Raw genomic sequence first — 10,051 nt, 5'->3', positions numbered from 1 at the left:
CTTTGCTCTCATTTCTTCCATTTCACTTTCTGTAAAATATGGATAAACTCTATCGGGAAGTTTATGGAAATTGTGATTATGTAAATGGTTAATTTGTATTTCATTTACTCGTTTCTTGTCACGAGATAGAACAAGAGTCAATCTACATGGACAGCTTGTGAATACACACTTGAAAAATTGACTGGGACCTTTACAGTGACTACTAAAAGTAACAAACAAAGAAAACATACCACCCTCAAGCTTTGTTGCGGACGCCTTTTTCATTTTTTCGCTTTGAGTTGAGAAATTGTAATTTTCAAATTCAATTTTTAGTTGTTCAATGACATATTCTGGTGTTTCACAATTATTTTCTTTAACAATTTCACACTCGTCTTTATGAAACACAACTTGTGGTTTACATGAAATCATATTTTTGTAAATTATTAGATTTAAATCTAATTATTTAAAAAACAAATAACAACAAATTTTCAAACTGTTTTAGTTCTAAAAATAATTTATGTAAGTTATGTGCATGGGTGTGGGTGCCAAATCGCTAACCCTTTATTTTGCTATTTAAAATTAAAATAATTATTTTAAGAATTAAAATTACACAAATAAAATTATTCAATATTTACACAAAATAATTAAACATTTATAAATAAACAAAAATAATTAATTATCTGAATTTTTAATTTTAATAAATAAATAATTGTTATCTTGGCATTGTATCGATCTTTTGCCGAAAGAATCAACAAGATTATTAACTGTTGTCATTGGTATTGATTTACATGCACGAACCTCTTCTGTATACACTGCATCCGACGACATCATTGGGGATATTTTCATTTTTTTCATTATTCCCCACATATTTTCAATGGGATTCAAGTCCGGACTATTCCTGGCCATCCTTTAATTATTTTAACCCCATTATTTGCCAAAAAATACAAACAACTTTTTGCTCTATGAGGAGGTGTTCCATCTTGTATAAATTCAAATTTTTTCCCTCCATTTTTTCAATAGAGTCTATAAATTATTTTCTTTCCAAAGATTGACATACTCTTTTCCTCCAAATTTTCCTATGCATCTTATCAAAGAACTTTTAAAATTTTAACCAATAATTCCGAACACCATAACACTTGCTGTTTTTAGGTGAAAAAGAACAATACATCTTTTTGTTGTACATTTTGTTTTCCAAACTCTCAGTATTTTGTCATTATTATAACAAAAACGACTTTCATCAGAATAAAAAATTTTTCTTCCTCTTTTCCTTTTTAGTTTTAAGTTGTGAATTCTTTCAGTTTCTAAAATTTGCAATTGCTCTTTTACGAATGCTTTTCTTTGTTCGACGTTTCTCTTTGTCAAAAACGTACATTGTTTTTGTTTTATAAAAACCAAATTATAAACTTTTCCGGATTCTATAAAATGAGGTTGTTGACATTTTTATATTACATTTATTTTTAAGTATTTGAGTACATTTTTTTGCAACTTACACAACATTTTTATTTGTGATATTTTTAATTACTTCTTTCATGTTATCCGAGAATGATGGATTTCCTCTTTTAGTTGGTTTTATATCTGAATACTCTGATAAACATCGATAAATTCTCCCAATATCAGGACTTTGCAAGTTTGAAAAACGAAACATTTTAACAATGCTAGCTGGTCTTTTTATACCACAGTCAATACAATACTTAACATTTTCTTCAACTGTTTTTCCTGGAGACAAAATGAATTTATTTATTTTATTGTGTTCTATTTCTTTAACTTCTAAATTTGAAATTTTATCTGATATGAGTTTTAATGTTTCAGAAATATGATCTTTTTCGGTTTTGTCAAGCCTCATTCCTCCTGGTAATTGAAACGTTGTACTAACAGTAGAACTACCAATACGTACATCACATCTTATATCATCAAGTGAAAGTGGATCACTAAAGTGCTCATCCATGAATTTGAGTTTTTCATCATTGACAATATTATATATTTTCTCTTTGAATAGATCTTCTTGAATAAGTTGTTGCAAAAATACCAAGTTCATTTCTTCGAGTGTTATCTCTTTAACAATCAACATTTTATCAAGTGTTTTTTGACACCAAGCCTCATTTGTGATAATATTGAGATGAAAAAAATTAAAAGGATTTGATGTTATTTAACTTTTAAAGTCAAATAAAACAACGAATTATTTCTCTATAAAATTCGGTTATAATACAAAAATAATGATTGTTGTTTTATTTGGTTGAATTGGTATTTTTTATAACATTTTCTTTGGTTTTACCTTAATATCATAATGTATTATCTTTAAAATAATTAAATTATTGTTACAAATTTATAACATTTCAATCAACAACATTGATCAAAATTCGTTGTTTTTATACCCGCATTTTGCTTGTTAAAAACTCCCTATTATTATGAATTATTTAATTGTATTTAAATTCGGAATTATTACATTATTGAAAACATTCTGAATTAAAATAGTTATTTATCATAAAATAAAAACTCATAATTAAAAATGTTTTGTGAGTAAATAAGGTTTTATTTACTCTTTTTGAGATTATTCCAAAAAACAGAATATGTATAATTTTAAACGAATAACCTTTATTTTATAGATAAAAAAAATCCAATTCCGATTTTTGGAAAATAGTATACATAACAAAATTTACAATAAAAATAATATAATTATTGAAAATTAGCTGTTCATACACATATCAACCAACTCAGCTTGTAAAATGCAACACAAAAAATTGTTATCAATCTTAATAATATAACCACTTTATTAATTTACAAAAAAAGAGGACAAAACCATGAATTATGCTAACAACCACTTCATAAATTCTTCCAGTTGAACTTTCCCATTTCCATTTGCGTCAATCGACTCGAACACGTATTTCACGTCCGCTGATTTGATATTTGCGATCGTTCTCTTACAATATTCGTGGAATTCGGCCATCTCAATAGTCCCACTTTTATCGATGTCAATTAAGTTGAACAACATTGTAGCTATTGCAACCTTTCGATTTGAAAAGTCTTTTGGCATCGCCTTTACTATTCTGTCAAACTCGTTTTTGTTCAGACGGCCGTCCTTCTTGTTGATCATCCCTTTCCCATCTACAAAGGTCATAATATCTTCAAAGACATCATCATAACTCGCATTCGCTCCTGTCACCCGCCGCATCCCTTCGATAAATTCAGACTTTTCTATATATCCATTACTGTCTACATCAAAATCTTTGAAAAGTTGTTTACTATCATACTCGTGACTCATTAATTATTTCCTTTATCAGTTCTATTCGTTTTTTCTTCAAGGTTTTTATGCCGCTATATTTTTAGGTATTAAAAATAATGTTAATATTTACTGTTTTGTTAACATGTATATTTTATACTATTTATATTAACTTTGTGTTTTTGTTGTTTTTGTTTAATAAAGTATTTTTTTTAACATTGTGAATGATTTTTTTAAATTGATATTTATTGATTCAATTGGTCAAAATAAACTTAACAATTTTTAATTTATTTTTTTTTCTATTCAAATTATTATACAAAACTATATGTAATGATTTAAACAATCATAATTAAAATTATTTTATTTGTTCAAATTTTAAAAACTTTTAAAAAAAGTTATTTTGACGTTTTAATTCAAATTAATAAATTTAATTTAATTAACATTTATTATAAACATATAATAGTTATATTAATTAATTTTATTAAAAAAATAATAGTTTAAAATTATTTTAAATTAAATTAGTTAATAATTTTAAAACTTTTCAATTTATAGTTTGACAAAACTTTAATAAAATATATTAATTTGTTTTAATTATAATTATAGTAAAATATAACCAATAAATGCAATACTAGTTAATTCAATGAATTTAAATGCGATTATACACGACCTTCACTATGTAACTCCACTCGATACTCCTCTTTCATTCTCCACTGTAACTACGACACTATTTTGACCACATCGAACGGCAAAAACCCACACTTCATTCCTTCTGTAGTCACTCTGACCAAATCCTTCTTTCTTCCCACAAGATATACAAACTGTCCTGCTTTGACAGACACCTCATCACGACATTTAGCCTCATAGTCCATGCAGCATACAAATCTAAACATCTGGAGTAATTCTTGCACGTGATTCTTCGGGAATGTTCCTTCTCTTCCGTTACACTTCCCCCACCACCTGTCATTATTATTATATTAATAACACATTATAATAAATAAATAATATAGTAATAATATAGTAATAATATATATAATAATAATATAATAATAATATATATAGTAATAATATAATAATAATATATATAGTAATAATAAATAAATACTAAACCATGAAATATCTTTAAAATAGTAAACACATCTATCACAACAAACAAACCAATCTCCCTCTTTTGCTAAGATGTCGACGACGTCATCTCTTCTTAAATTCAATTCATCTGAATGTTCTGCCCGGAAGGGATATAACACAACGCACCTCCCCAACGTTTCCAACTTCCCTTTATAATTATAGAAATCCTCATTCTCCGCATTCTCCGAGTTGTCGACCAACTCCTGGACCTCCTCAAACGTCTCCAGACATTCGTTTGTCGTCCCAAACTCGCTCTTTTCGCATTTCAGTTTCTTCTCGCCCTTTTCCCTTGTCAGTTGTGTAGTTCCGCAGAACTCGTCGATCTCCAAATTCTTCACTGCGCTTTTTCTGAGGAATTTTGTTGGGGTGTTTGACACGACGAACTCCTCAGGTGTTTGTACGTCGTGGACATTTTTTGAGATCCCGAGACCTATGCAGACTTGGTTACACCGATGAGTTTTAAAGAATCGTTGGATCCCTTCCTCTCCCAAATTAGTTGGTGAATATTTGAATTCGTCGTCGGTGCTTGATAAGACAGCAGGATCAGTGAGATAGAACCATTTGTCTTGGAAAACTCCTTGTAAATCCGCAACTAATAATTGATGATTAGATACAACCCACGTCCAATGAGAGAACGCGTGGAGCGACGCGTGAAAGGTATCGATCCAGACATCTCCATTGTTCGAATTGAACTTTAAAAACTCCCCGCTTAACAGTGGCTCAACAAAGAAAAAATTCTCGCCGAGACTTCGAAGTTGGGCCCGACTAAGGGTCACCCCATCATACCGAGTGTCCCGCGTGTTGATCGCAAGGAATAAAGTCAGCGGCACAAAGTGGAGTTGCAGTGGTGTCACACGTAACTGATTGTATTCCTCAGCAAAGCTCTCACATAACATCTGTCGTTCCACCGTTTCTATATAACACTCAAATGATCGGATTTTATTAAAACGTTTGAGTACAATCTCCCGATCTGAGTGACTGAATTTTCCCGAAAAGGCAGTCCTTTCACCCCCATTCCCAAAGGACGCACTTTTCGCAATCACCTTGGCAGAATGAAGCTGAAAATATTCTATACTTTTACCTTCTCTTAATAGTTCACGAACTTGATCTGAAGTATACGGAATCTCAATATGATATCCTTCAGCTTGGACGTTGTATTTCATCGTCTTCGTTTCGTCCATTTTTTTGCTTGATCATTTCAAGTTCTAAGTGCGAGACGATTTTTTTGGTTCAAATCGTATTGTTTCTATTTTTGATTAATTATAGTATAGTTTATATATAGTTTGTTAATTACTGGACATTTCTTTCGTTTGTAAATTCCATTTAAAAAGTAATGAATTTTTATAATGTTTGTCATTTATAGATTTGAACCATTATTTTATAGTTTGGTGTTTCAAAACTTCTTGAAATTTTTATTTTTTATTTTTTTCGTTTATTTTTGACACCATTTAGTATTTTGAGAAGCTTCGTTTTTGTTTGGGTAATTCATATAATTATTAACAAATGGTTGTTTTATTATAATTTAATTATATTAAATCTTTGAGTTTGAAAAATTATAAACAAAAAACCGTATAAATAAACGATATTAAAAACATTTATTAGATATTAAAGCAATAGCCCTCAAAATTAGACTTGTTTGTTGTGATAAACGAGTCATTTTTATTAATTTTTTTCACATTTTGTTATCTTAAAAGTTAAAAATTAAAACTAACTGAATTTTTTAATTATTATTAAATAAACTATTAATTATTATAAACCAAACTAATATTACCATTACTTTTTATATTGTATTGTAATACTATAATAGAATAGTATTTAATTGTTAATTATTATAATAATAATTTTATAAATCATTATTATATTAGTTAAATAACAAAGCTTTTTGATCGTAAAAAATACGAAAAGTCAACTTATAAAAACACGAAAATACTCTGTTAATGATTAGTTCAAGTGTATGATTTATTTACTATTAGTTGGTTAGTAAATAAATAGAAAACTCTATATACTAAAATTTGATTACATCAATAATAAAGTTGTTTTCTAGCTCTTGAGAATTTGCCGTGTCTTCCATCGAAATGGTATACCCATCAAACAGAAATTTGAGGTGTGTGACGTCCTCTCCGATCTTTTCTGCGAATCTAACGAACAGCTTTTCGAGCTTGTCAATCTTGTTGTCACTTTCTTAATGTGTTGAAGATTTTTGCATTATTCCATATTTTAAGTACATTTTACTATTACCAATTGTTTTGACTTCTCACAAATGACAAACTATATATGACAAGTAAAATTATTATAGAATCTAATAAAAAACAAACAGGCGAGATTCTGAAAGACGAGATATTGTTGTCGTAACGAAGTTTTAATTTGACGAAATGAGAAGGATCAATAGCCTTTTCATCGACAGTGCAGTCAATGGTATCTCCGTCCTCTACTGTATAGTTGTCCAGTGTTTTCTCGTCCTTAAGAAGTATCCCCACGAACTTGAAAGTGAGTGCGGCCGACGTATCTTTCGAGTATATTTCCTTGAGTTGTTTGATTGTTGTTGTTTTAGGAACTTTCATAGTCTTTTTTGCCCCGTCACGCCTTACCGTCACGTTTATTCCAGATCCAGTCCCAAATTCCATTTTCATCTGATCTTGAACACTCGGCTGAGAAGATAAACTGTAATGACTTTCTTCTGCAGCGACAAGGTCAATGTAATTATTTGACATAGAAACAGATTGGAAAAGAGAGAACCCTTTTTATATTAAAAAAAAAACTATTATTATATAATAGTTGTTTAATATTAATAATATGTAATTTGTTATATTATTTTGTAGAATGGTTAAAAAACTAAATGAATTTTAATTATTCTTTTTGTTATATGTTATTTTAATTATATATTATAGAAATAAATCTATTGTTTTAGTTGTATTATATAGTTTCTTTCTATTAATTAAACTCCATTATTTTCAAAAAGAGATAAATTTTTATAAATAATAAAAATATAATTATATTTTTGTCACTTTTTTAAAAATGTTAATTAATAATAATAATTCATAATAATAATAACAATTGTTATTTATGAAATAAATCCAAATTTGTTTTTCAAAAAAATAATTTATAAATCAAATAATTTTTATAACTTTATTGTAAAAAGTATTAGTTGTTTAATATTAAATTGTCATAAATTATAATAAAAATATACCATTTTTTTAATAATTTTGTAAAACGAAAAAAAATATTAAATCTAAAAATAACAATAAAAATAATATTGATAGATTAAGTGTGTTTCACAATTATTTAAAAAGTAGAAATTATAATATTGATAAACAACCGAATTCTATAGAAACTTCTTTTTTATATAAAACGAGCCAATAGTCAATGATTAACATAGTTTTAGTAAAATAATAATAAATGTATTATTAATAATAGTTAATGGTAGTCAACATCAAAACAAGTAAACTTTTTGTTTGTATGTTAGATATTAGTTTTAGGCAAACAGGCCAATGAAGAAAAACAATTTGACGAAAAAGACACCCATCCAGAAATGGTTCAAAAAATCAATATTCAAAAGTTGGAGTCCATCTCAATAATTATGAGTGACACACTTGAAGCGAAAAAGGCGGCTATTCGTGCAAAGATTGAGGCCGAGATGCGAGAAAAGAGGAAGCTTGAGAAGGAGGCGAAACACGTACAACCGTCCTCTTCAAAAGATATGTCCACTGCAATTGCAGAAATGAAGAAAAAGGCAGTTGAAGAAGCAAAAGTGGAAGTTGAAAAGGAGTGGAAAGAGAAATATGAGAAGAAAAACGAAGAGCTTTCTAAAGCCTTAACAGAAAACACTACACTGAAGGCTACAATACTTGAGTTACAAACTTCTGAAAAATATTCGAAAGAAGAAAACTCAAAATTACTCGTCAAAATCACAGAACTGGAAAAGGAAAAAGTGGACTTTGAGGAATCGAACTCAAAAATAATTGCGACATTCCAAAAAGAAAATGAGGTTCTAAAAATAGATTTATCGCAACAAAAAGAAAACATTCAGAAATTAAGCGATGAAAATGAGCACTTAAAAATTACCCTTCAAAAAGTGGAAGACGACAAAAACAAAGAAATTGCAGATGAAAAAGAAACCAGTCGAAAAGCGATAGAAAAGTGTGGAGAGGACTTTAAACAAAAAGAAAAGGAACTTCTTGAAGCAAAAACAAAAGAACTTGAACAAACCACCAAAGAGCTTGAAAATGAAGCGGAGCAGAAAATTGATGAATACGTTCGGCAATTTAAAGAAGACGAGAAAAAAAGTCGCGAGATGTGGGAAGAGAAAAAGAGTGAAGAGATCAAAAGTGAGATGATGGATATGTGTATGAAGTTACTTGATGAAATGGAAGAACAAACACGAACAGAAATATACAATGAAGTAATGTCTGATTTAATGAATGGAAAACAATTTGATGTGAAACCAAATACTGAAGATTTGAATGAAGAATTAAATGAAGAAGACGAAGCAGAGATCGAAAGAAAAATCAACGAAGAGCTTGAGAAGCAAGTCCGTGAGGAAGTAGAAAATGAGATGCAAAAGAGTCAACCCGATGATGATCAGAAAGACCAGACAAGTAACAACAATTCCTTAAATTCTGAAAATAAAATGACACAAAATGATAGTTGCGATAAACATTGCGATAAAACACTACCTTCAAATTCTGAAACAAAAATAGACGTAGCGAACGCATCAAATGTTGTGCTAACAATAGCAGCTGACGATTTAGCACCTCCGCCACTTGATGAACATATAGTTGAACAATATAAAGCACCTCCAAACCCGCCAGAGTTAACATTTGAACAACTTTCTCAACAGAAAAACGATATTCAACTTGAAGGAGGTGAAGTACTTAACACACAAAACAAGGTAGAGACCTCCCCACAACCTCTCCATATGAAAAGTGAATCAATTACGACTGTCGAAGATATCAATAATCAAAAAACATCAAATTATTTGGACACAAATGATATACCAACTAACGCAACAGAAAAACAACGTCGTTCGTCATTTGGTATTGAAGAGTTGACCGTCGGAAGCGACTTGATGTACTTCCAAATCCGTCCCAATGGCAAGAAAGGGCGATACCCCATTTCAAAGAACTTTTTCGAGTTCAACTCGAGTCTTCCAACACAAAACGAGAACTCCACTGTCCTTTGTACTGCTGGAACTTCAGAGAATGACCCACAACAAGCGGTAGAAACTCAAGACGAGAAAAAAACAAAAATAGGAGTGCGCGGAGGGTTTCCTCATGGTTTTAACCCTGCCGACATCAAATTGAAAAACACGGGCGGTCTCCGTCGTAAATCTTTTTCACAACAATTCAAAGAAAAAGTGCAACCAATGCAAAACTTGGACCCAAATGAACTCGTCAAAAAACAGGAAAACCTCAAAGAAAATATTGAAGCAAAAAAAGACTCAAAAGACGTGCAGAGCTCCCCACGCGTCAATAAATTCATCGGAAGAGTCCAAACAGCACAAAACAATTCATCACCAGAAAAGTCCGAGAAAGACGAGAAGAAAGAAAAACACACAACTCCTCCAAAACCAGCCGGCGTGGCTCCGCCACTTGAAAAAGGAAAAAAGGAAAAGTCAAGAGACTCAAAGGGAAAAACAGACGACGTAAAGGCGGCCGAAAAAGAAAAAGAGAAAACTGAAAAAGAAAAGAAAAAGGAAAAAAAGAAAGATAAAAAGAAAAAAATAAAATAAGT

General features: G+C 29.9%; 4 protein-coding genes across 4 annotated transcripts; 1 reads left to right on the top strand and 3 right to left on the bottom strand.

The window, feature by feature from the left end:
• Positions 1 to 2,782: 2,782 nt before the first annotated feature.
• On the bottom strand, positions 2,783 to 3,238 carry EIN_523730 (hypothetical protein; the record flags this gene model as incomplete). The annotated part of the gene is made up of 1 exon (XM_004259198.1): positions 2,783 to 3,238. One exon carries the CDS (start codon positions 3,236 to 3,238, stop codon positions 2,783 to 2,785), a length of 456 nt encoding a protein of 151 aa, XP_004259246.1.
• Positions 3,239 to 3,912: 674 nt separating this feature from the next.
• Positions 3,913 to 5,502, bottom strand: EIN_523720 (elongation factor 2 kinase, putative; the record flags this gene model as incomplete). Its single annotated transcript, XM_004259197.1, has 2 exons — positions 3,913 to 4,153; positions 4,352 to 5,502. 2 exons carry the CDS (start codon positions 5,500 to 5,502, stop codon positions 3,913 to 3,915), a joined length of 1,392 nt encoding a protein of 463 aa, XP_004259245.1.
• An 824-nt stretch (positions 5,503 to 6,326) lies between these two features.
• Positions 6,327 to 7,032, bottom strand: EIN_523710 (hypothetical protein; the record flags this gene model as incomplete). Its single annotated transcript, XM_004259196.1, has 2 exons — positions 6,327 to 6,488; positions 6,637 to 7,032. 2 exons carry the CDS (start codon positions 7,030 to 7,032, stop codon positions 6,327 to 6,329), a joined length of 558 nt encoding a protein of 185 aa, XP_004259244.1.
• Positions 7,033 to 7,850: 818 nt separating this feature from the next.
• Positions 7,851 to 10,049, top strand: EIN_523700 (hypothetical protein; the record flags this gene model as incomplete). The annotated part of the gene is made up of 1 exon (XM_004259195.1): positions 7,851 to 10,049. One exon carries the CDS (start codon positions 7,851 to 7,853, stop codon positions 10,047 to 10,049), a length of 2,199 nt encoding a protein of 732 aa, XP_004259243.1.
• Positions 10,050 to 10,051: the final 2 nt, after the last annotated feature.

Source organism: Entamoeba invadens, assembly GCF_000330505.1.
Source record: "Entamoeba invadens IP1 unplaced genomic scaffold scaff_1105074725813, whole genome shotgun sequence".
Classification (NCBI taxonomy): Eukaryota; Evosea; order Mastigamoebida; family Endamoebidae; genus Entamoeba; species Entamoeba invadens.
This window is presented reverse-complemented; position numbering and strand designations above follow the sequence as displayed.